At 46.5% G+C, this 26,559-nt stretch overlaps 2 protein-coding genes across 2 annotated transcripts; one reads left to right on the top strand and one right to left on the bottom strand.

The window, feature by feature from the left end:
- Window positions 1-1,148: 1,148 nt before the first annotated feature.
- LOC117851011 (WRKY transcription factor WRKY51) lies at window positions 1,149-2,483 on the top strand. The gene is made up of 2 exons (XM_034732911.2): window positions 1,149-2,128; window positions 2,217-2,483. Exons 1-2 carry the CDS (start codon window positions 1,416-1,418, stop codon window positions 2,392-2,394), a joined length of 891 nt encoding a protein of 296 aa, XP_034588802.1. The 5' UTR covers window positions 1,149-1,415; the 3' UTR covers window positions 2,395-2,483.
- A 12,571-nt stretch (window positions 2,484-15,054) lies between these two features.
- On the bottom strand, window positions 15,055-17,276 carry LOC117850647 (subtilisin-like protease). The gene has a single exon (XM_034732505.2). The coding sequence runs from the start codon at window positions 17,265-17,267 to the stop codon at window positions 15,090-15,092; it is 2,178 nt and encodes a 725-aa protein (XP_034588396.1). The 5' UTR covers window positions 17,268-17,276; the 3' UTR covers window positions 15,055-15,089.
- Window positions 17,277-26,559: the final 9,283 nt, after the last annotated feature.

Genomic DNA, 26,559 nt, shown 5'->3' with positions numbered 1-26,559 from the left:
AGAACATAGCAAACAAGGATTTCTTGCCTACCGCTTACGAGCTAATTAAGCTAATGGAATCCTAATTAATGTCATGGCCGTGTAATTGAACTTAGATAAGGTAACATGGTGAAAGAGCATTAACTTTGGCCCACTAACTTAGTCAAATAAGCTCGCAGCAGCAAGGCCTCGTACACGCTAAGCTCAATGACGTCACCACGCTTATGAGAGAAACGAATAAGACCCGACCAAAGTATCGGCTCTCAACAGTAGCGTGTTGACGTCAAAGGCCAGATGATTAGCAATACGAGGGGTAGGAGCAAAGACCTATTGAACCTAGCATAATTAAAGCAATAAAAATATGCAAGATCTACTAGCCGATATGATCTGATAACTGTGAACGTTTAAACAAGGCAATGGAGCCGATGAAGATAATCTAACCAGATCTAAGCCGTTTGATAACTGTGAGCAACCGTCGAAGACAAGTAGAATATTGGACAAAATCTAGAAAGTTCTACTTGCAATCTAAGATAACTCGATAACTAGCCACACAATCGAATATCAAAATATAAGCCTTTAACTTAGAAAGTTCTGATAGAGGCCATGATGACCGGGTGACGGTACTTACAAGCTCGCATGAGATCGAAGCCGATACAGCCATGCGCGCAGGAAGGAACTCGTCGAATCTACTCTACTCCTACTCCTAAGATTTTTGCGGTGTGGTGCCGAAAGATTGTATTGATTGATTGATTATTATTCTTTACAGTACCCTGGGCTAATGACTCCTAGCTGGTTACGGCGTACAAAACTTACCAAAAAGAAATATCTAAAAAAAGGAAATACTAAGATACATGGACTCTAATTTTTCTTATGTAAAATCATTTCTGATGAAGCTTCCTTTCTCCTTGAATCTGCCTCGGCCAAGGTAATTAGATTAGGAAATCTTCCGATATGCGGCCACAGCTTTCCCATTGACTTCTACTAAAATAATCCGGCCAAGGTGCTAATCGCTTTGGTGAGGGGTCTTGGACACTATGTGCTCCCACTGATCCCCACTGTAGATTATATGAGGGGTCTTGGACACTATCATGACGCTTTGGTGACGAAGGTCACCGGGGTGACTATGGAAGGATTCCGTGGTAGTCTCTGACTCCCTCCAACTCAATCAATATCAACAACATGTCCTGTAAGCTCCTTTAAAATTGCTCCAAAACCTTATTTAGGGGGAAAATAAAAAAAATTTACCTCCACCAGCTCACCCATCCTTCCCGTAAAAATACACGGATGCTAAAAACACTTCCGTTGCCCCACATATATGTAGGGGACCGGTCCTTCCCCAATTCCCGGAATTTCCTGCGGCTCTGGCCTCCTTCCCACTTTTCTCCTCTTTCCCTATTCTCCGCTCCGGTGTAGCGACGAGCACTCCGGCGAGCGTGATGATGACCCTAGACCTAATGGGAGGATACGGGCGGGTGGACGAACAGGTGGCCATCAAGGAGGAGGAGGCGGCGGCAGGGCTGCGCGGGATGGAGCACCTCATCTCGCAGCTCTCCCGTGCCAGCACCAGCAAGCGACCGTCATCGCCGCTGCCAGGGATGGCTCCGGCGCAGCAACATCAGCAGCAGCTGCCGGAGCAGAGCCACCCGCAGCAGCAGGTGGACTGCCGCGCGATCACGGACATGATGGTGTCCAAGTTCAAGAAGGTGATCTCCATCTTGAACCGCACGGGCCACGCCCGGTTCCGGCGCGGCCCCATGGTGGCGCAGTCTACGGGCCCGGCGGCCGCCTTCTCCAAGCTCACGGCGCTCCCGGTGCGGTCGGTACCGGCGGCGAGGCCCGTGACATTGAACTTCACCAAGTTGGTGTCCGGGTACAGCCGGGACTCTGGGTTCAGCGTGTCCGGTGCCAGCTCGTTGTTCCTGTCGTTGGTGATGACCGGTGACGGGAGCGTGTCGAACGGGCGCGGCGGCGGCATGTCATCATCACTGATGCTCTCGCCGGCGGCCGAGGTGACCAGCTGCGGGAAGTTGCCGCTATCGTCATCTGGCGCTGGGCAAAAGCGTAGGTGCCACGAGCACACGCACTCGGAGAACGTTGCCGGCGGCAAGTACGGGGCCAACGGCGGGCGATGCCACTGCTCCAAGCGCAGGTAATTAATCGAATCCGTTGTTGTTGCTGGTGCTTGATTGTTACCGAATGAATCAATCGATTGAGCAACTGAATCTTGTGAAATTGAGCAAGAAGCACAGGGTGAAGCGCACAATCCGCAGCGAGGATGACGAGTTGAAGGAGGAGTTCGCTCTGTTTCGATTCTTCTTCAGCTGGAGGAAGAAAAGAAAGAACGAGACAGGGAAAGAGCAGGAAGGCGCTGGGCTGGGCCCAATTATGATGACGTGGTCTGTTTTGAAATATTGAGGGCTAGTTATTAGCGATCTGTTGTGGGTTGATATGTTTTTTAAGGAAAACTTTTTTGGAAGAGCCTCCAATACATAGTTTTGGGAAAAAAAAATTTGGGTACTCTTGAAGTTGCTCTTATCCCTTCTTTCTTCATGTGTGACCTCATATACGTGCATGCAAGTCTTATTAGAGCAAATCTTCTTAGACTTCCTTCATACATGAACTCCAGCTAGCTGGAACCATCATGTATCAAAGTTCCTGTACGCCTAACATGGCTGGCAATTATTTCCATCAAGCTGATGCCCTTCCTTACTCTGGAATTTATCGGCCAAAATCTGGTATCAACAGCATTGTGCTACATATGTGAAACCTAATAGCAGCAAATATGTTACTCTTGTGGAACAAATCAAGGACGAGATGCACTTTATCAAAAAAAAAATGACGAGATGCCAACAAATCACCCAAGCAAAAAAATCAATTTCAAGATGTGGCATCGAAACATTCCAATGCAAAATACAATCTCCACCGCGCTTCGAACCGCACGTATCCTACGTTTCCGCTCCGGGCGTTCGTGCATGCAGCCATCGGCGGCGGCGCCGGCATTGGCGCCGTCCATGCCGCTCAGCTTCGACAGCCCGAGCAAGATCGTCGGGCTCAACTACGACGACGAACAAGTCCTGCACGCCCCGGCCCTCCGGTTCGCCGTCACGCCCAACCCTTTCGGCGCTGGCACCGGCCTCAAGGACACGGAGGACGGCCGCCGGCTCATCGCGGCCGTGGACGCCGCCCTGGCGCGGCGCGCCGGCGACGTCGAGGAGCTTGAGATCAACTTCGTCTACGGCTCCCCCAGGAACAGGTACATCGATATGACGTCCGGCGGGTTCTACCTGTTCCGGCACGACCACGCTGCCGACATCACGTCGGACCACGTCGCCGCCTGGCTGCGCTTCGGCGAGCGCCTAGTCACCGGGCGCTTCACGCTCGCCGTGCCCGTGCCGCCGCGGCACGCGAAGAAGACGGCGGCGCCGGCGCCTGGGAGGAAGCTCTATGCCGCGATGCCGGCCTCGGCGAGATCCCAGAGGATGAGCCTGACCCTGGGCAACGCCACCCTCGCCGTCCCGGTCGCCGGTGCCGGCGCTTTCGACACGCTCGCCGACGTCCTGCTCAGCCACGCGCGGATCGCGCCAACCATCGCCAACCAGCGCAACCTCGGCGACCTGCTGTCTGCTGCCTGCTGCCCACGGCTGCGGCGCCTCCGGCTCGAGTACATCACCGGCCTCGACGCGCTCCGCCTGCGCGCCGCCGCCACGCTCGAGGAGCTCCGGCTGGATCACGTCCGCGACATGGCGTCGCTGGAGCTGGACGCGCCGGGCCTCCGGGCGCTGCACGTCGCCGACTGCTACAAGATGGCGTCCGACGACGCGGCGGTGACCATCTCGGCGCCGAGACTGGAGACGCTTGCCTGTGCGGAAATGTGCCACCCAGACCGCCTGCGGTTCGACGGCGCGGCAACTGTCCGGCGATTGGATAAGATCTTCCTCTGGTCGCACGGCCGCCCAGGCGTCTACAGCAACGCCGGGGCCGTGTGGCTGCTGCAGCACTGCACCGCCGCGGACAGCCTTGGCGTGCACATATCGCCGCCCGTGGTATATCATGGATGCATTTTTAATTTACTATTAGTAATAGTACTGTCTGATTTTTATTTGTTTTCCAGTTACATTAAATGTTTTCATTTTGAATCTATTACAATTATTCCAGCACTAACAGTACCTTTTGATTTTTCTTCTTGCACCTTATTAAATCGGGGACCTGAAGGCAAAGAATTGGAAGGATATGGAGGAGATGATGAGCCCTGTGCCACAACTTCCCAACTTAATCCAGCTTGACCGCAGATGCACAGTGGCAGCACCTTGAAGCAAGCATTGCCAAACTCATTGCAAAATGTAGTAGACTCGAGCGCCTTACAATTGACATCTCCAGGCCGGTGAGTCAAAATTTTCGTGAGAATTTGATACCTGTCCTGATGTACCGGTAATATAATTTCTATCCCAAACCAGTAATTTGAACTGACATTATTATTTGCAGTGCGATCCATGCTCCAATCCACATTGCTTCTGCAACCAGGAAGCTGGTTGGGATGACCAGAAGATCTCTCTGGAGCACCTTCGAGAGGGGAAGATCACCGGCTTGCAGCCATCAAATGAACATTTAAGCCTCATACGACGTGTAATTGCGAGTGCACCTGCGCTTGAGAGGATGACGGTGGAATTGTGCATTGGCAAGGAGCTAGACTGCAGCAGCATCCCTTGCAATAGAGGGCATTGGGCTCCTTGTGTGAGTGGACAGTCATCGAGACGGGTCTGTGACCAAGCGTATGAATGGACACCAGGTAAGAAAGGGGAAGCAGGACAGGTAGTCGTGCACCCAGGAAAACGAAGTGTTCATCCTTTACTGTTTTGCTCAAAAACTAGTTGTGTGCCTCCACGTAAACGGAGCAATCGAGACTTGTAACCTTTACTGTTGGAGGCTTATGTGTTGGCATGAGAATCCATGTTCTTGTGGCAACGGATAGTCATATATTATCCATGTTTAGGCACTACGGGAAACCTCAAAGTCGCCGAGTGTAATTTCTTCGCCGAGTGTATTATTGCGGGCACTCGGCGAAGGACCGGTTTGCCGAGTGCAATCCTAGAAACACTCGGCAACAATAATACACTCGGCGAAAACACGATTTGCCGAGTGCCACCAAAAAAACACTCGGCAAACACCCACGGGGCACTCGGCAAACATGGGGCACTCGGCAAATACTTGAGCACGTGACTTCCACGTGCCGCGCTGTGCCGTCGCCGTGACGGACGTTAGGGTTTGCCGAGTGTCGACGGGGGGCACTCGGCAAACTCCATGTTTGCCGAGTGTCTCGATGGGGCACTCGGCAAAGATGCGCGTTTGCCGAGTGTCCCAATGGGGCACTCGGCAAAGCCTCTAGTTTGCCGAGTGTCCCTATGAGGCACTCGGCAAACCTGAGGGGTTGCCGAGTATTTTTTGGCACACTCGGCAAAAAAAAAATCCTCCTCCCCCCTCCAAACATTTTATACTCCACATGTATGAGATTTGGCACTGCATGGTACAAGGTGGACTTCTTATTGACCTGTTTGCTATATTTAATCAATTAATTTCATTTAGAGTAATTTGTTGATTTAAATCAAATTTGAACTGCAGGTGTTTGAAAGAATGGAATAATATGAGTGGAAAAATCATATTCATGTTAGTGAGTCCAAATTGAGGTCTTACCCAGAAAATGAAAAGAAATTTTGAACATTTTGTTAAGGAAACACGAGTACGAATGTGTGGCCAAATGATTGTTTAATTCTCAAAAATACAAACGAAGTTTGAAAATCACGAGATTTTGCAAGATGTTATGATTTCATATGCAGAGGCTGTGGTAAAAAATTGACAAGGTTTCACACAAGTTTTGACATATGATGTTTAGAATTCGAAGCATCTCCGGAGAGGATTCGTAGAAGTTGGAAGGATCCGGTAAGATTTTGAGACGAATCGATACTTGAATTTGTCATTGAGTCCCAATTTATTTTTATAGGCCATAGAGAACATAGATTGGTTCATGTCAAATTTTGGGGATTTTTCGGATCCGTTTGATAATTTTTATTTATTAATTGCAAGTATATGAATTTAATAGATATAAATTCAATATGAGCTATAAATCCATGAAATAATGGAACAATATTACTTAAAAAATGTAATACGCAATGTTTAGTGAATTTGACTAGGTTTACACAAAGTTTACATACTTTTAATTACTAAAAGTGTTGTTGCACATGCAATATAGGTACCTTTTTGCCGAGTGTCGCAGTAGGGCACTCGGCAAAGAGCACCGCGGGTCTACGTGCCAGCGTCAGTAAGCAATCCGGGGGAAAAATACCCTTTGCCGAGTGCTAGATCAGGGGCACTCGGCAAAGGTTTCGAATATCATCCGGCTAAGTCCCCACACGCACAGGCATTAGCACACGCACCGCACGCGCCGCCCCCGGCCGCCCGCCCCGCTCGCCGCCCGCGCCGCACGCCCCGCGCCGCCCCCGGCCGCCCGCCCCGCTCGCCACCCGCCCCGCGCCGCCGCCGCGCGCCGCCCGCACCACCCCGCCCCGCTCGCCACCCGCGTCGCCCGACGCCGCCCCGGCCCGCGCCGCTCGCCGGCCCCCGGCTGCCGGACGCCGCCCCGGCCCGCGCCGCTCGCCGGGCCTCGGCCGCCCGACGCCGCCCCTGGCCCGCGCCGCACCGGCCCCGGGCGCCCCGCCGCCGACGCGGGCCGACCCCCCGGCCGCCCGCCGCCGGCCCGCCCCGTGCCGCCCGCGGCCGGCCCCGACCCCCGGCCAGCCCCCGGCCGTCCCGGATCGATCCCGACCCCCGACCGGCCCCGACGCACCGCCCCCGGTCCCAGCACTAGGTGAATTGATGCAATATTATCATGCTTGTTGTAGAGTCGGCCATCGTGCCGTTGTGATGTTGTAGATGTGATTGTCGGCCATTGAGCCATTTTATTTGATGCAAGTGTAGGAAACCTTCCCGTGCAGGGGAGGTGCTGTCGAAATTTTAGCTTGACAGGAGTATTTTTTTTTCAGGAGAGCGTACGTTACTGTCCTCCAGTCGTCACTTTGCAGGATAGCAAGGTGAGGCATCCTACACCTTTCTTTCCGTATAATGTTCGTATATCACGTAACCTAGTTAGGCGTCTCCCGTTCGAAATAGATACGGTTGGAAATATGCAGATTTTTGCATATCTATAACCGTATTTGTTTCGAATTGTCCACGTTTTTTGGACAGCCCGAGGATGTGTAGGTGGGTTTAGTATCCATGATCTATTTCGGTCCGAGATAGAGTTTCGGCAGCACCTCCCTGTTGTTCTCCAGATACACAATCACCTATCAAGGACGTGTATTTGGAGAACAGCGGGGAGGTGCTGCCGAAATTTTATCTCAGGTCGGAGTAGACCATGGATACTAAACCCACCTACACATCCTCGGGTGGGATTAGGACCTATCTTTACCTAGTAGACAATATAGGAACGTGTATATGCAATGTGAATTTTGTATTACTCACTTAAATGGTAGAGGATGGAGGATCGTCAGTGGATGTACACGGGTCGCACTAGTCAGAATACGTTGACCAATGAATGGCTTGACAAGACGGATGCTTTCTTGGAACGGGCGTTTGCAAGTGTCAATGGAGCTCGATCGACTTGGTGTCTGTGTAGCAAATGTGGAAACATGCGTCGGCAAACCAAGCTAGACATGGGCAAACATCTGGTGAAGAACGAATTTACGTCAGACTACACCAGGTGGATCTACCATGGTGAATCTGACCGTGGGAGAGAGGAGGTCTTGAGACAACGCATCGAGGAATTTGATGATGATGCCGAGGTGGGAGACATGTTAAATGACTATCATGAAGCACACTTCGAAGAAGCACGTAGGGAGGAGGAGCCAGAGGCTACCGCTAAGGCTTATTACGAAATGTTGTCTGCGGCACAGCAACCCCTTCACGGCCATACCAAGGTTTCTCAACTAGATGCCATTGCATGCCTAATGGCTGTGAAGTCTCAGTTTAGTTTGAGTCGAGATGCGTTTGATATTATGTTGACAGTTTTTGGAAGCCTACTCCTGGTTGGTCACATCTTGCCAAAGAGCATGTATGAGGCACAGAAACTCCTTCGTGCACTTAAGATGCCATACAAGCATATACATGCTTGCCCGAAGGGATGCATGTTATTTAGGAAAGAGTATGCGGAAGCAAAATACTGTGTGAAGTGCGAATCGTCTAGGTTTCTGGAGGTAGATAGTGGTGACGGTCAGAAAAAGCAGCTAGCAATTCCTGTGAAGGTTCTACGGTATCTTCCTTTCATACCGAGGATCCAACGGCTTTTCATGACTGAAGAATCCGCAAAACAGATAACATGGCACAAAAACGGCCGTCGCTATAATCCTGATAAGCTGGTACACCCATCCGATGCTGAAGCCTGGAAAAGCTTTGATGTGATTTATCCTGCAAGAGCTCTAGAGGCCCGTAACGTACGCGTTGCGTTGGCAACTGATGGGTTCAATCCTTATGGAATGGCGGCCGCCCCATACACCTGTTGGCCCATTTTCGTTATCCCCCTGAATCTCCCCCCTGGCGTCCTCTTTCAACGACATAATATATTCTTGTCGTTGATAATTCCAGAGCATCCGGGGAATAATATGAGTGTGTACATGGAGCCTCTGATTGATGATTTGCTCCGTGCTTGGGAGGAAGGGGTATGGACATATGACCGATCCACAAAGACAAACTTCAAGATGCATGTTTGGTACCAGTACTCACTGCATGACTTGTCGGCATATGGGATTTTCTGCGGATGGTGTGTTCACGGGAAGTTCCCATGCCCAGTATGTAAAGCATCTTTGAAGTTCATTTGGTTGTCGAAAGGTGGCAAATATTCTTCGTTCGACAAACATCGACAATTCCTCCCTCCTGACCATCCATTCAGACGAGACATCAAGAACTTTACCAAAGATGTGGTAGTTACAGACCCCGCACCGCTGATGATGACAGGGGCCGCAGTTCGTGCTCAGTTAGACGCTCTCGAGATCAATAATGAAGAAGGTGGGTTTTTGGGATATGGCGAGCAACATGCTTGGACGCAGAAGTCGTGCTTGTGGAAGCTTCCCTATTTTGATGACCTTCTTGTTCCACATAACATTGATGTAATGCACATGGAAAAAAATATCGCCGAGGCAATTTTTGGTACCATAATGGACATTCCTAACAAGACAAAGGATAACGTTAAGGCTAGAGTGGATCAAGCGATGTTGTGCAACAGACCACAGCTAAACATGGCGCCTCCAAGAGCTGGCAAGTCATGGAGGAAGCCTAAGGCCGATTTCGTTCTGACGAGGGCCCAAAGGAGGGAGGTTCTAGAATGGTTCCAAACGTTAATGTTCCCTGATGGCTATGCAGCGAACTTGAAGAGGGGAGTGAATTTAGCAACTATGCAAATCAACGGGCTCAAGAGTCATGATTACCATATATGGCTTGAGCGCCTACTTCCGGTGATGGTTCGAGGCTATGTCCCTGAGCATGTGTGGCAGGTGCTAGCGGAGTTGAGCAATTTCTTCCGCCGGCTTTGTGCGAAGGAGTTATCTCGTACCGTGGTTGCAGAAATGGAAACAATGGCGCCTGTGTTGCTCTGTAAGTTGGAGAAGATCTTTCCTCCAGGCTTCTTCAATCCAATGCAGCATATGATTCTACACCTTCCGTATGAAGCACGAATGGGGGGGCCTGTGCAGGGTCGTTGGTGCTACTCAATTGAGAGATGTCAAAAGGTTCTTCGAACTAAATGTAAGAATAAGTGCAAAATTGAAGCATCCATTGCAGAGGCATATATTTTGGAGGAGGTGTCAAACTTCACATCAAAATACTACGCTGACAACCTTCCTAGCGTGCATAATCCACCTCCTCGTTACAATGCCAACGAAGATGAATTGAGCCTTAGCATTTTCCGAGGGCAACTCGGAAGTGCAAGTGGTGTGACCCGCAAGACTCTAAACCATGAAGAGTGGCGCTCTATCATGCTATATGTGTTAACCAACCTTTCTGAGGTGGAGCCATACATGATGTAAGTTCTCAACAAACTTGTTTCGAAGTAGTCACCATTCTCTTGCTTAAACGTATATTTCTCGTTGCTACAGGCAATTTCATCGTCAATTCTGACGTAAATCAAGGCAACCGTACCCGCACGAAGCTGAGACTCTTCTCAAAGAGGGTGCGGGAAATAGAATGCCCGATTTCATTTCTTGGTTCAAACAAAAGGTACAACTTCATTTCTTCGGGCATTCTCGTACATACGATTAATATAACGAACCGCCCTGTTTGAACTTGCAGGGCCGAACCGATGCGTCTATGAATGTCGAGTTGAGACAGGTTGCCGATGGCTGTGACTATAGGGTCAGGTCGTTTGCCGGTTATGACGTCAACGGATATCGTTTTCACACAACAAGGCACGAGCAGAGTCGGCCCAATCGAAGAACCACAAATACCGGAGTTTTCACGCCAGGCTCTGATGGGGTCGAGTACTACGGAAGAATTGAAGAAATATACGAACTCACTTTTCATGGGTGCAAACCTCTTAATCCAGTTATATTCAAATGCCATTGGTTTGATCCATCTGTCGTGAGACGGGCCCCTAATCTTGGGCTAGTCGAAATTCGACAGTCATCCAGGTTACCAGGAGACGATGTCTATATTGTGGCTCAACAGGCCACGCAAGTTTATTATTTGTCATACCCGTGCCAAACCGACAGCCGTCTTAAGGGTTGGGATGTTGTGTACAAGGTATCGCCACACGGTAAACTACCTGTACCAAACAATGAAGATTACAATATAGACCCCGACACGTACGAAGGAGAGTTATTCCAAGAAGATGGGCTCAAAGGGAGGTTTGTGATAGATTTAACCGAAGTGATCGGAATGGAAGTAGACAATGAGAGGGTTGAGATAGAGGACGGTGGAGACGAGGTTCAGAATGTGAAGGACTTAGAATTACTTCAACGATTACAGTTAGCTAATGATAGTGATGACGACATTCCTCCTTCGGAGCACGGGCTTGACTATATCGACACGCGTGATAGTGATGATGAGACTTATGATCCAGCTAATCCCGATCATGATGATTATTTCTAATACATGTATGATTTGTACTAATTTATTTATAATTTAATTATAATTTCCATATCTTTGTAATTATGTTTTGTGTGTCTATGCTGACTAGTTTACTCTTTTTAATTGCAGGTCATTAAGCAATGGTGGGCGGTATGAGGAAGCTCACGTCGATTTGCGAGAGACTGGCCGCGTCAGGGACTGGTTCAGGGTTAGGGTCACGTTCAGGGAGCGGTCGAGGGAGGCGTCGAGGCAGGCCTCGACGTAGGGTTGAGGAGGAGGAGGAGGAGGTGGTCCAGAGGCCTCGAGGGAAGGGTAAAGCAGCGAGGCCCCCGTCGCCTGAACCTGAGGTGGAGGAGGAGGAGGAGGAGGAGGAGGAAGAGGTACCTTCTGCACACGCCTCTGGGGACGAGGAGGAGGAGGAGGCGGAGGAGGAGGAGCAGCAGGAGCAGGAGGAGGACGGGGAGGCAGGGGATTCCCAGTCCAAGATATGGTTGCGAGGTCCCTCATCCCTCCCGAAGCGGCCGATACCTGAGCATTTACGCCCGCTCATTAAATCGGTTGGGACCAAGTAAGTAACTTTAAATATTCTTAATATTTTTCTTTTGTTGGAAGTTACAAAAACTAATAATTTAAATTAATGACTTGTGCAGGAGTTGGATTAAGCTCAGTGGGGGTGACCACAACCGTAAGGCCAACGGGATCCTTGGCCTTTTGTGCAGAGTTCACTTCCCTGGCTTGGTGGTGTACGCCGGACAGCAGCAGCCGGCCTACACGTGGGACCACTACGTCGCCGCCCCCGACATCCCTGATCGTCAACAGAGGAGATTCCCCAACATAGCGGAGCGGGTCAAGGCCGAGCTGTGGGTAAGTACTCCTCGTACTAAATTGCTCAATACATCATCTAGTTTCGACATTCTTGAAATGATAACTGTATACGCGTCTATATGCAGGATTTCTATAGATGCCAGGAGGGGCTCGAGGCCAAGGCGAAGGCCATCTGTGATGTAGCCGCCAAGAAGCTCGTGAAGGACATGCATTACGAGGCGCGCATGCAGGCCATCATCGAATTCCACGCTCAATACAGACAGATGAAGGTTAGAAAAGAGGAGGCAAGAACAATGAACATGACTAAGGACCAATTCATGAGGGTAAGTAAAGAACGTTGATGCTTACTATTTAAGATTAATTAGGCTCATTTTATTTTTCATATGTCACACGCTTGATGATGTAGGTGCCTCCGTGGTGGTGTCGTGCGCATATGCCGTGCTGGGAGAGGATGGTTGACGTGTGGTTGGAGCCCGGGTGGTTGGAGAACCACCTTGCTTGCCGGCAGCGGCGTTTGCAGATGCCGACTGCACCACACCATCAAGGCAGCCTAAGCCTTGATGAATATAGAGAAAAATGGGTACGCAACTTCAATTCTTTATTGTAACGTTCAGTTCTACATAATTCCTAATCATTTCGAATTTTTTGCCGCAGTTGGCGTCACATGATGGCCAACCTTGCTCCCAGCTCAAGGCATGGGTCCTCTCCAAAAAGGGCAAGGCGACGGCCGATATCGATTTCAACCCAGACGACCCGTCCGAGGCGTACAGCCACCCTAGCATACACAGCCGCGTCAGCGAGTATACAAAGATGGCTAGGGAGGTTCACGGGCCAGACTTCGATCCGAGCTCCGAGGATGTTGATGGAGAAATCATGATGAGGGTGGGAGGAGGCAAGAAGCATGGCCGATATTGGATTGGCGACGGCGTAATCGACATGGCCTCTACTCCCACTCTCTCCCAGATCCGAGCTAGGAGCACGGACTCGAGCCCGGCGATACGGCCACGACCCACCGCTGCACAGTTCCAGATGGAGGCTCTCCAGGTTCTTTCTCTTCCATTCATCGTTCGTTTGTTGTTATACTTTAGCTTTGCATTATAACATGTCAATGAAATATTGTAGGCCCAGGTGGAAGAAGCAAGGAAGAAACAAGAGGAGATGGCGGCGCAGATGGAGGACATGTGGCGGAGGATGGAGGAAGAAAACCGGATTAGGATGGAGCAGATGTTCCAGTACATGCAGAATTTTGCTTCGAGCATGGGACAGTCTTTGCCTCCGCCACCGCCGATGATGTTCCCTCCGTCTCAGCCACCCACGACTACTCCTGTGAGTCACTTGACACATTGTGCTTAAGATTCAATACTTTAATTTTTACAACTTTAGATGTTAGCTTAGAATATCCTATCCTATGTGCAGAATCAATCGGCGGCTTCGAATAATAAAGATCAAGACTTGTCGCAGTGGTCTCCTTGGCCTCCACGGAACTAGACTTGGTTGTGAACTAAATTGTGACTTGAACTTGGATTTATGGATTGTTTTGTGCTTATGTTGAATTATGCCTGTGGTGTTTATGAATAATGTTTCTAATGGTGGTTGTGAATTATGCATGTGATTGTTTATTACAAATGCATGTGATGATGTGTATTGTGAATTGAGAGGGGTCCGTTATACGTGGGAAAACGGGGAAAAAGGGGGGGTTCTGGTCACTTTGCCGAGTGTAACACTCGGCAAAGAGGAGCCTTTGCCGAGTGTTTTGGCTTTAACACTCGGCAAAGGTGCATTTCCCAGGTGTACGACAGCTTGTTTGCCGAGTGCCAGGGACAAGGCACTCGGTAAACAAGGGGTCTTTGCCGAGTGCCAAGCGCGAGGCACTCGGCAAAGGCCCTAATTCCCAGCTACACGGGCAGGGTTGTTTGCCGAGTGTTTTGGCTTTAACACTCAGCAAAGGTGCATTTCCCAGGTGTAGGACAGCTTGTTTGCTGAGTGCCAGGGACAAGGCACTCGGCAAACAAGGGGTCTTTGCCGAGTGCCAGGCGCGAGGCACTCGGCAAAGGCCCTAATTCCCAGCTACACGGGCAGGGTTGTTTGCCGAGTGCCCACCCCCTGACACTCGGCGAAGACACCATGTTTGCCGAGTGCCAGGGGCCAGGACACTCGGCAAACAAGCCCGCTTTGCCGAGTGTTGGCACTTGGCAAACGTCGGGTCTTTGCCGAGTGCCTCCCGTCTGGCACTCGGCAAACCCGCCGTTACGCCCGACGCCGTCAGCGCGTATTTCGCCGAGTACATCTTTTCGCCGAGTGTTTTTTGGCCGTCGGCAAAATGTTTGCCGAGTGCTCGCGTTTTGACACTCGGCAAACTAGTCTTCGCCGACACAAAATTTTCCGTGTGCTGTTTGCCGAGTGTTACACTCGGCAAAGCCTTTGCCGAGTGTTTTTGGGGTTTCGCCGAGTGCCTGTGGCACTCGGCAAAGTTTCTGGTTCCCGTAGTGAGGTAGTTAGTAATATGGTATAGATGGATTTAGCTGTTAGCTTTAATCTTCTCTAGGAGTATTGAATAGATCATGAGAAGCAAATGATATGTATAAGTTCATTAGTTTGGAAGTCCCTAGGATATATAGTCTATAAGAGTTACGCGTTAGGTTTTGCCCCTTTTTCACTGCTACACGGTTATTGTGGTCTTCTCCATTCCGTTTCGTCGGCATCCACCGACAGGCGGGAGAGTAGTCTCCAGATCCTCTCATCATTGTGATTCTGCACCGGGAGAGGGCGAATAAGCTTTTCGGTGCTCCGTGCGATTTCACCGCAGTCATCTTGTCCTGTGGTCAGTGGTACTAGGACAAGGGTGCTTGATGGTAGCAGAATTTCAAACTTTTATGATGTTCAGAGACTTGTGTTCAAGAGAGCAGGAGATAAATCAGCAATGTGCATGTGTTCCAGGTTTGGATGTCCCAATCCTTGAGAAGTAAAGAGGATAAATGATGACAGCATCATTGGAGGTACACCTTGTGTTAATTATTATGTGAACTATGCTTAGCGTTTCAGGCACCATTTTGTGTTTAAGTTAAACAGAACTTCACTGATTAATTTTCACCACAATAAGAAACCAACATTAAAAGGGCTTATTATTCCATATAACAAGTTGCAGACTCGCATACAAGTCCAAGATTCACTAGGTTACATTAGAATATTACAATGGGGCTCCTCACAACATGTTTGTCAGAGACCCACCTGAGGCTTCCTTCAGCATGCTTAGTTCCATTGGCATCCCAAGTTAAACTCACAGTAAATGTTTTCTTCTCATTTGCCTTGGTAAATTCTAGCTTTCTTGGTGACACTGAAGCTGTTACTTCCTTTGGCATCTCAATGTCCACAGAGTAGGATGAAATTTCATCTCCGACATTGGTGACTGTCCTGTTCACCACAAGTTTGCCGGTGCTGGCAGCTACTGCAATTGAAGGATAGTTCAGCTCGGCTTCGGAGATTTTTCTTCCTTCTCCGCAGGCACCCTTGTGATTTGTGATTATCTCAACTTCTGACTCTGTGTAACCAAGCCCACAGAGATACGGAATGTACTGCTCCTCTTCAGTGTCATAGATTAGACCAGGATTGATAGCTTGAGAGGAGTTAACATGTCCTGCACCTATAATGAAATGCCCAGCTGGATTGAGCTTCTCATCTAGGATCGGCTTCTTGTTATCATCCAGCACATAGGCAGTTGTCATGATTGCGGACTTGATCGCCGCAGGTGACCAGTCTGGATGCGCACTCTTGATAATAGCTGCAATTCCACTAAGGTGAGGTGCAGACATTGATGTTCCAGATAAGGTATTAAATGTCATATTCTTTTCACCTTCTGCTCTTGGTCCAACCTTGACTGGCCAAGCTGCAATAACATTCACTCCTGGGCCGATTATGTCAGGCTTAAGAATACCAGGGGTTTGAGTACTTGGACCGCGAGAAGAGAAGTAAGCAACCACAGGAGATGGAGTATTTCCCAATGATGTGCCATTGAAGACAATCGAGGCCGTCGGCTTGTCTGAGTTCTTGATATACTGTCTAATTACGGCAGCATCTATGGCATTGACATATGATGCTGGTAGCATGTGTGCTGCAGCAAAAGTATTATGTCCACCCTCCTCTTTTCCAAGCACTATCATCCCAGCACCCCCAGCATCATGAACAGTTTCTCCAAGCTGGAGTTGGGCGCGAGAACCATCAAGGTCGCAAGCAACAACCTTCCCCTTAACTTCTTCAGAACCAAATTCATGCACCAGCGGCAAAGAATCAAGGTTAGATGGTTGGTAGGCTGACTCACCAACAAATGAACGGCCATCACCAAGCTTGACAATAGCTTCCATCTTCCTGTCTACTGTACTTGCACCAACCGTCAGGACCCAGGGTGCTTCATTTTCTACAGTGCTAGATAATGGACCCGAATTCCCTGCAGAACAGCTGACGAATATCCCTTTCCTCATGGCAGAAAATGTACCAATGGCTATAGCATCTTCATGGAATGGCACTGACTTACCACCGAGTGATATGGACAAGATGTCAACACCATCGGCGATTGCTGCATCCATTCCTGCGATAATGTCTGAGGCATAGCATCCAAATCTATTGCATACCTGATACATAGCAAGGTGTGCATGTGGAGCCATGCCAGCTGCAGTACCATTTCCATTGCCAAGCACACTTGCACCTTCTACAGATCTTCCAGCAGCTGTGCTTGCAGTGTGTGTTCCATGGCCAACTCTATCCTCTGGAGGAAATTGACCTCCTAATAATGACCTACCACCGATCAATTTCTTGTTGCAGTTGACATCCCCAAAGTTGCAGGACCCACGCCACTTGGCGGGTGGTGGCTTCATCCCTTCATCATCAAACGAGCTGTGTGAAACATCTATCCCTGTATCCAGAACACCTATTATGATCCCCTCACCCATCCCTATGCTACTCCAAGCCCCTTCGTTGGACCGCAGCCCCAAGAATTCTGGGGTGTGGGTTGTCAAGAGTGGTATAAGGTAATCTTCATACACCTTAAGGACACCATGTCTCTTCGTAACATACTCTGCCTCATCTTTTGTGAGGTTCACAGCAAAGCCAAGAATGGCTTCCCTATAGGTATGGATGAATGGTGTATCAGACCTGGATGTACTCACTAACGGTGGGAGGAGTGATCTATACCAGGTCTCAAGGTTGGTCGAGCTCATATCAGTGGAAAAGTTTGGTGGAGGGCGCACATGTACAATGTATGTGGATCGGCTAGATCTTCCGTGACTTCCATGGATGACAGTTGCTGTTGCACAAGCTAGAAGGCTTGCAAGAACAAGCAATGCCAATTGGAGTCTCGGATCCATAGGTGAAAGCTGGGGACTGGAGGCAAGAACTGTATGTAAAGAGTTTGGTTGCTAGCCTATTTATAGAATAAATTTGATTATTTTAGTATCTTCAAGATTATTTTGTGAATATCTATGTAGATGGATCTTATTCATTGAATATCTTCTATTATATTGTGAATATTTATGGTTGGAGATATGATACAGATGGTTTGTACTATTTGGATACCCTAGAGGTAATTAGAATTTTCTATACTAGAGAAAGATACACTAGGTAGCCTTCTCCAACACTGAAAAGATTTATTTTCTTTTCTTAGTACATAATGTTACTATAATATTTATGACTACATGTACAGCTTGGCTTTGGACGGATTGGATATCTCTATTAGCATTAAAAGTATATAGATACCTGGGTCTTGTTATCTCAAATGCCTTGAAAGATGTAATAATATTTATGACTAAAGATAGGTTTTGATAATACGTAATGTATATAGATACATTGTCATTTAGAACTATATACATACGTGAGCCTTTGTTCATTAATTTTGAATCCTTGTTTGGATATTTTGACAACTCTAGATTGCAATTCTTTATTTCCATGAAGCTAGTCCAACAACTGTTTACAACTCTAGATATCCTTGAAGTGATCAGAATTTTTAATATAAGGGAAAGATACAGTTGGATAGCCTGCTACCGAAATAGATATAAAAATGTACAATGATCACTAGAAAGATTTATTTTGTTTTCATAATACTTAAAGGTAATACAATATTTATGACAATAGCTGGAATTTGGTTTTGAATAGATTCTACATCTCTATTATCATTCCCACACCAAATTTTAAAGGCAAAACTGAGTGGCAACCGTATGTGTGCTAGAATCAAGTTACACACATACAGTGACAATAAGTGAATAACAAAAATAGTACCAAAATGGTGCCGAATTTAATTATTACAAAGTGACACAAGTCTTTAACAGAGTAAATAAATAAAGTGTAGCAGCGGAACACCCAAACTCCACGGGAAGTCAACTGGGGAAACATATGCCTAAACCTCCTGGAAATCTTGAAACTCCTCAAAATCCTCTTATTCTGAGTAGCGGTTTAGCAAGGTGAGTACACTTATGATTGGTACTTAGCAAATGCATAGGAATCAAAAATGAAATGCGGCCAATGAATAAAGGAAAAGGTTGGCTGACTGACTGCATTAGCAACCTGATTGCTACAGTGCAAATATTTTCCATCCCACAATTAACATATAAAGAACATAAACGTTAATACTAAGTAAAGGTTTAGGTTCTTTTATCATGCGAGGTCCAGGTCACTCTTGATTGTGAGCACGGCTATTATAATAGTTTACATCTTTATCCACAAGTCATTACTCCCGTTTGTCATGCTGATCGGGCATATCCACACTAACGAGGTGTGGTGGCTGGGTTATTTCACTACGTGGCCTTTACAAAGATGCTCTGGCATGTAGTAGTCCGCTAAGGTTGCAGGGTTTGCATGAGTCAACACTCCCCCAAGGCATGACCAACACCAAACAAAAGCATCCTTGCCAGGCAATGAACCACTCCATCGCATTGCTCCTTGTGCCCTTTCGGTAAGACTACCACACCCTAGAGTATCTGATTAGTTAGCCAAGACTAAAGCCCATTAGTGCTTGTGGTTGCACTATTTCCCTGGGTGGTCACTCCATGTTTCAATTAACCATTAACAGATGTGAAGCCAAAGTGAAACAATAATAGTTGCAACATCTCATTTATTGCTATTGTTAAGACCACCCACACCAAAGTGCAGCAACTAAGCATAGCTAACCCAACAAGAGAGTAAAACCCATGCTACAAGGACAATATAAAGAAAAAGGGTCGCCTCAAATTACACACATGCGTGAATTGTATAGTTACATATTATTAGGACAAAAGCATGAACACATGCCTTCCGGGTATTGCTGCTGCTCAAAAGCTTCAAACTCTTGTTGAAAGTTCACGTACTACTACTCGTCTACACGTCACGATCATCCAAAGCAACCAAGGTGAAACATATAAGTAAACAAAGGAATAAAAATAATAATAATAATACACCAATAATCATGAACAGAACAATTAAAGCACTCTAAACTGTTCTACACACTTCTATGATTGCAAGAGCTCAAGAGTTATTGAAAACAGAGCTAAAATGGTTAAGATATACTTAAAACAAGGCTCCAAGGGCTTTTCTGCAAGAACTGAGGGACATAAACATAAATATGTATATCAACCCGAGGTATGAAGCACTAAAAACTATCCATAGGAGGGCTTTATGCAAGGAAAATACTAAAACCTAAATATTGTTGTATTGCGGCTAAGTGGAGAGAAAAATGCAGAAGTGCAAGGGCTTTTCTTTAAAACAGTCGGTGACCGGCTAGGTTGACCTCACCGACTAAGTACTGGTAATCGGAGCCTGAGCATCCGATGGCCCAGGATGGATCCGGGTGACCGGGGTCATCATCGACAGCGGCAATCGGCGGTGCTATGCGCTGGGGCTGTGACACATTGCTGGAAATCTGCCGGGAAGAGACTGAGGCGAACAAAAAATTGCATGGATGAGCTCCACCGGGGCTTGATGGCAAAGTTATCCAACGGGTTCTTGTCGGAGGTGGAGAGATGACGGACGGCGGGTGACAGCGACCTATCAAAGTTGAGAGGTGGTGGAACTCCGGTGAGCAAAAAACACGAGCAAATGAGTAGGATAACGAGCGTGGCCAAGGCAGAGAGGTTTCCCCACCTCCAGGTGGTGCTCCGAAGTGGGTCGGGCGAGCCGGAGGGGCGACGAATAGGGAGATCGCTGGCGGCGGGCGAAGCTCGGGTTGCTGGTGGTGGCATGCAGCTAGGGCACGCGCGCTACTTCCGGGAATGGGCAACAAGATGGTGGCTACAGACTTTATGCACGGCGTGTCAGGCTCATCCATAGCATCGATGTGCGTGCCTGATCGGTGTAAGGCGTGGAGTTGGATTGAGTTTGGGTTCGACTCGGGGTGATTGAGGGAGAAAGGTTAACCCTTGGGGTCTACCTGCCAGTGGGTCAAAAGAAGGGCACCACCGCGACAGTAGGCTAGCAGGAGCAGGAGATAGGCTGCGGCCCAAAAAACCCAGGCAGGAGCCGGAAGAAGAAATAGGGTCGACCCAGATTCGGCTTAGCAGGATGAAGAGATAAATGGCAGAAAGAAAAGAAAACACTTTCCTATTGAACAGAAAAATACAGAGAACTTCAATAAATTGAATAATGTCTGAATAAATTCAGGAAAAATTCAGAGAAGTCTAAACTAATCAAACAAAATATTATGCAGGAGCATGAATGCATCAAACGCTTGTATAGCATAAGATTAATTGATCTTGCTTTAGAAAAGAGTTTCTCCTGGACCTTAGTTCATAAGCAAGCACTCTAATAAATCTGACTAAATTCTAAACTGTTGGAAAACTGAAAATTCAGGGTGTTACAATCATTTATAACAATATAGACATGTAGGTCTTGCTCTTTGAAAAGTTGTGATAATATTTATGACAAGAGATAAGTTTTAATGTATATATCTCCATTACCATTTAGAACTATATAAACTAGTGGAGATTTTCTTCCTTCAATTATTTTTAATGCTTATTTATATATTTTGAAATATTTAATTGCAACTCTTTATTTTTCAAAAAACTAATGCAACCGCTGTTTTTAAAATGTAAATGTCAAACCTAGTAATGTAACAAATGGAGTTTTTTTGCCAAATGTAACAAATGAGATACGATATAGATGGTTTTTTCTCATTGAATACCCTTGAAGTAATTAATGTTTTTAATACATAGAAAGGTAGTTCAGTAGCCTTCTACACTAGAAATATAGATGTACAATGATGACTACACTAGAAATCATGGAGTTTTTACGTGTTCAAAGGTTTCTCATTGAACCTTGTTTAAACATTGTTTCTTGCAGAACCATGTTTCTTACTGAAGTAGAGAACCTTGTTTCTTGCAGAACCATGTCTCTGTATATGTGACACATTATTTCTTGCATCTATTTGAGTGAGGATTTTTATATGACACAATTTGAAGGTTTTGTTGATCTTAAAAATATTGGGAAAACATGCAAGCTTTAGAAGTCCATCTATGGATTTAAGCAAGCATCTCAGATTTGTAATCTTCATTTTGACGTAGTGGTCAAAGGGTTTGGCTTCGTCAAAACTGAAGAAGAGCCCTGCAAGAAGGCTTTTACCTTTTACCTTTTCTAAGAGTTTTGAATAGATGAGCAGAAGCAAGTCATATGTATAATATAGATAGTGCAGCAAAAAGAAAAAAGACCAACACTGCTGCCTCAATCCTACATGTTCATCAACTAATAATGGTGCACCAGATTGCTGCTGTAAACAAGCGATCATCCTCCCGTCAAAACCCACCTTGGCGTGATTAGACCTGAGGGCATGAATAGAGGATTAAGCTCAAGAACAGCGGATACTAACTGTATATTCAGGACGAGCGGCGCCGGCCGGATTCTCGACAACGAGGTTCAATAATCACCAGCAGCTCAGGCAATCACCAGCTTGGAGCAGCCTCGCTGTGATGTCCTCCTTGTAGTTGATTGGTTGCATCGTCTTAGTGAGAAGAACCACAGGGTTATGTGCAAATTTGTAGCATTAAACTGTCCACTACCAGGACCGCCTGCAATAATGCACATGCCGCAAACTAGCCATTAACCCTATGACCTGACATGTCAGCATGTATTTTGCCACGCTATCTACATTTGGACTGCAGACACACCAATTTGCCAAGATGTTGCACCAATTGAGCTTCCAATGATCATAAGAAAATCATACGCCAACAGTTATGGATTATTGGCACATTTTTCATTACCAGTACTCATTGCATATAAGAAAAGGCCTATAGAAAACACTAAAAATATTCTAGCAGCTAAAAATAAATCCATGATACTAATTAGCTAGCAACCCCACAAAACCCTAAAACCTTGAAAAATATGACCATATGTCAACCCTTGACTTCTTCATCTTCTTCCCTTTTATTATCCAGTGTCCACTCATAGGCTTTGGTATGAACCCTTTTCGAAGAGTCCATTAGACAAGGAGCCCAATACCCTCTGTCACAAGGGATGCCGCTGCAGTCTAGATCCTTGCCGATGTACAACTGCACGGTCATCCTCTCGAGTGCAGGTGCACCTTCCATCGTAAGCTGCACAAAACTCATGTGGTACTTCGATGGGTGAAAGCCGGTGAACTTCACTTCTCGAAGGTGCTCCATAGAGATCTTCTGGTCATCTTTCCCGTTGCAGAAGCACTGGGGCTTTGAGCATGCGTCGTTCTGCAAATATGAATAATCCAAAGTGTTAAGAGTTTGATCCATGGAAATCTATTTCTCCCTCCGTTCCAAATCGTAGGTCGTTTTGACTTTTCTAGATTCATAGATATTATTATGCACCTAGATATATACTATATCTACATGCATAATAATATCTATGAATGTAAAAAAACTAAAACGACCTGGAACGGATGGAGTAGCTTCTTTCAGAAAATCTACATTTTTCTCAGAAAAAAAAGTTTGTTGGAATCCCTATCTTGGTCTTACCGCGCATTGGATGTTAATGGAGAGGCATTCAAGCCTGCTACATTTTGTGATCAGCCCGGCAATGATGGCTTTAAGATTGTGCCAGTGCCCTGGACTAATTTCGATGGTCAAGTTTGTAATGTTGGGGAGTTGTGGAGCATGACTCTTCATATCCTGAATATCGTCGCATTGCTTCATCGTCTGGTCCTGATTCAATGCGTAAGAACAACAATTGAAAGACTTTGTTAAGCGATACAAATGTAAATGCTTACGATAAGATGGATTAGAGAATCGGAATTGAATAAAACTAGTTAGCTATTGAAACACCAAGAGTTTTGAACTTTCAATTGCACCATACCCATGGCATTGCTAGGTCCACGCCTAGGCTGTCACACCGGTGCAGTGCTGCAAAAGACACACGGCTCCGTCGTTACTGTGGTCGTCACGGTGCCCGTGCGACCAGAGGGAGATCTTCTCCAGACGCCGGACAGCCGCTGCGCCGTCGAATTGCAGGCGGTCCGGGTGGCACGCCTCGGTCCATGCCAGCACCTCGAGCCTCAGCACTGAGATCCTCGCCGTGGCGTCGTCATCCACCATCCTGAAGCTGTGATAAACCAGAGGTGCAAAGGAATTGGTGGAACAACGTGACCTCTTCCTGTCCGACAGGTACGTGTTTATATGGTGAGGAAAAACCCCTCACATGGTTGTTACAGAGATGACGTGTGTGGCAAGATGCATAGCTGGAGATAAAAGATTTACAACAACATATATCTCTAAGCTTTGACATACAACAGAATATCTCCAACCCTCAACTAACCCATGCACACACACAGTTTACATATATCTATTATTCTATCTAACAGCCCCCCCCCCCCTCAATCATAACCGCACAAGGTTAGATTGTGCTTAAAATTTTGCAGAAGCCTTATAGTGAGCGCCTTTGTGAACCCATATGCTATTTGATCTCCTGAGGGGACAAAATCAATTTCCAAAAGATTCCTGGTTACACGTTCTCTGACAAAATGGTAATCCACTTCAATATGCTTAGTTCTAGCATGGAAAACAGGATTAGCTGATAAATATTTAGCACCAATATTATCACACCACAGCTTTGCCTTCGGTGGACATTGTATACCAATTTCCTTCAGCGAAGTTTGAATCCACATTATTTCTGCAGTAGCATCAGCAACAGCCTTATATTCTGCCTCAGTACTTGACCTTGACACGGTTGCTTGTTTCCATGCACTCCATGATATCAGATTTGATCCAAAGAATATGGCAAAAACCCCCGTCGACATTCTATCATCCAAGGACCCTACCCAATCAGCATCAGAGAACCCACTTATTAACATAGAATTACACTTGCTAATTTTCAAACCAATTTTGGTACCGAGCTTCACATATCTTAGGATGCGCTTGACAGCAGCCCAATGAGCAATCGTTGGTGCATGAAGAAACTAACAAACCTTGTTAACAGCAAAGGTAATATCTGGTCTTGTGAGATTTAAATACTGAAGTGCACCAATTATGCTTCTGTACTGAGTAGCGTCATTAGCACCTAAAGGAGTTCCCTCAAAGGCAGATAGTTTCTCACTTGTTGATAGAGGAGTAGTAACGGGCTTGCAATCAAACATATTAACCTTCTTTAATAAATCCGAAGCATACCTTTCTTGTGATAGCACATTCCCATCACGCACAGTGGTTACCTCCATGCCTAAGAAATAATGTAGTTCACCCAAATCTTTTAAGGCAAAATCTTGCTTAAGATTGCCAAGAAGACCTGTTGTAGCTTCCACACTTCAACTTGCAACAATTATGTCATCAACATTAACCAACACAAATACTATTACTCCCCCTTTGTTAAAGTAAAACAAAGATGTATTTGCTTTCGAGGAAGCAAATCCAAGTTCATAAAGTTTGGAACTGAGACGTGCATACCATGCTCACAGTGCTTGCTTGAGCCCATAAAGTGCCTTGTCAAGTTTACACACCTAATCTGGTGTGTGTCTATCCTCATAAACATGTGGTTGCTTCATATATACTTCCTCTTCTAAAATACCATGGAGAAAAGCATTTTGCCCCAAGTTTCATCCTTTTGACATGGCAATAGATAAAACAGTCCTAATTGTAGCCATTTTAACAACTAGACTAAAAGTATCTTCATAGTCTATGCCATACATTTGCTTGAATCCCTTTGCAACAAGGCGTGCTTTATATCTATCTAGGCTTCCATCAGACTTGAGTTTGGTCTTGTAAACCCATTTGTAATCTATGACATTCCTGCCTCTCTGAGGAGGGACCAAGTGCCACGTTTTATGGAAAAAGGAGTTATGAAATATTCAAGCAGTTGTGGTTTTTAAGAAATGGCATGTACTAGATGTCCAAATTAAAATCATACCGGAAAGTTATCCCTGATAGTAAGTTGTTCCTTGAACAGTCCTAGGTGTTTTTCTATGAAGCGAACCCATACCCTGTTAAGCGTGTTTATGAGGTTTTAGTACTCTACTTTTGGTTTCCTCTTCGGGTCCAGCACTGTGATGTGGCTTCGATCAATCTCTATAACAAGTAGTATCCAGTGGAACTTGTTCATATACATATACACACGCAATGTTAGATATACTTATTATTAACTTGAATGGATGATGAAAATAGGGATGAATGACTCACTGAAAGTTGTACGGCAAAAGTATGTATTGCATGTGATGTTGTTTATCTAGAGTTGAAAATAGTCTTCACAGTCCGCTTTGGCCATTGCATTAAGCATTCCTCATTTATAACATGTGGGTCCATGAAGCCGACATGATTGTATTGTTTTCTCTAGCAATGTTGAATCTCCATTCTGCATGATACAAAATAAAAGAGGGGATGAGATGGCGCACAATTAATGTAGGAGCTAGGATGTAGATATCAGAGCAAACACTTATAGAACTCATGCACTAATGAGGGACTTGTCAAGGGCATCTTGATGGTACAAGTATTCCAACTCAATCCATATGTCATCTGGCCCTTGAAAGTAATCACGATCTTGAACCCGAGTAGCGAACATGATCCGTCCATTTGCAGTTGCCTCCATGTACCATTTATGAAATGCATACATTTTCGTTGCCAGGTGAGGCACCAACTGTGGCCGTACAAGAGGTTCCCCCAACTTAATTCCCATTTACCAGCACCTGGGTGAGTTTCGATATCATCCTCCCCCCCAGGAGTTGCTCTTTTGTGAGATTGGTCTCACCAATCCATTGAACTGGAATCTCATCTTCTTTTGAAAGAACTTTGTTGAGATTGTTCTCTGAGTTGGGGAATGGTGTACCGTAATCCTTTTTTCTTCTCAAATGCCTTGGTAATTGAGCGATCATAGTCCAAGATGGGTTCTTTCACCAGGGATTTAAAGTATTTCTTTGTTGCTTCATCAATTGGTGCTTCCTCAAGCTTCTTCTTTGGCCTGAAGTGAGCAGCAACCTCAGCCATAGATATCGCATGACTTTCCTCCATAGTTCATTCATATGGAAGCTTCGGAGGTGGAGGCTTTGCTTTCTTAGGAGGTAGGTTCTTCTTCTGCTTCGGAGGTGGTGGGACCGAAGCCTTTGAGTTTTTCTTTTTACGAAGTGCAGGCTGAGGTAATGGTGGACTCATGTTGTGGTCCCTTGTAGCTGGTGGGGACGATGGACTCATGCTTTGGTCCCTTGGAGCAGGTGCATCCCTAGATGGTGGCATTGGTGATCTATGCCTTGAGCTC

Source organism: Setaria viridis, chromosome 3 (assembly GCF_005286985.2).
Source record: "Setaria viridis chromosome 3, Setaria_viridis_v4.0, whole genome shotgun sequence".
Taxonomy (NCBI): Eukaryota; Viridiplantae; Streptophyta; class Magnoliopsida; order Poales; family Poaceae; genus Setaria; species Setaria viridis.
Note: the sequence above shows the minus strand (reverse complement) of the source record. Positions and strands in the feature narration are given on the sequence as shown.

Bases quoted from the DNA above. Each gene is read 5' to 3' on its own strand.
- LOC117851011 (XM_034732911.2), top strand. From the start codon at position 1,416: ATGATGACCCTAGACCTAATGGGAGGATACGGGCGGGTGGACGAACAG. The intron at 2,129-2,216 runs GTAATTAATCGA...TGTGAAATTGAG, and splicing joins TGCCACTGCTCCAAGCGCAG to CAAGAAGCACAGGGTGAAGC.
- LOC117850647 (XM_034732505.2), bottom strand. From the start codon at position 17,267: ATGGATCCGAGACTCCAATTGGCATTGCTTGTTCTTGCAAGCCTTCTA.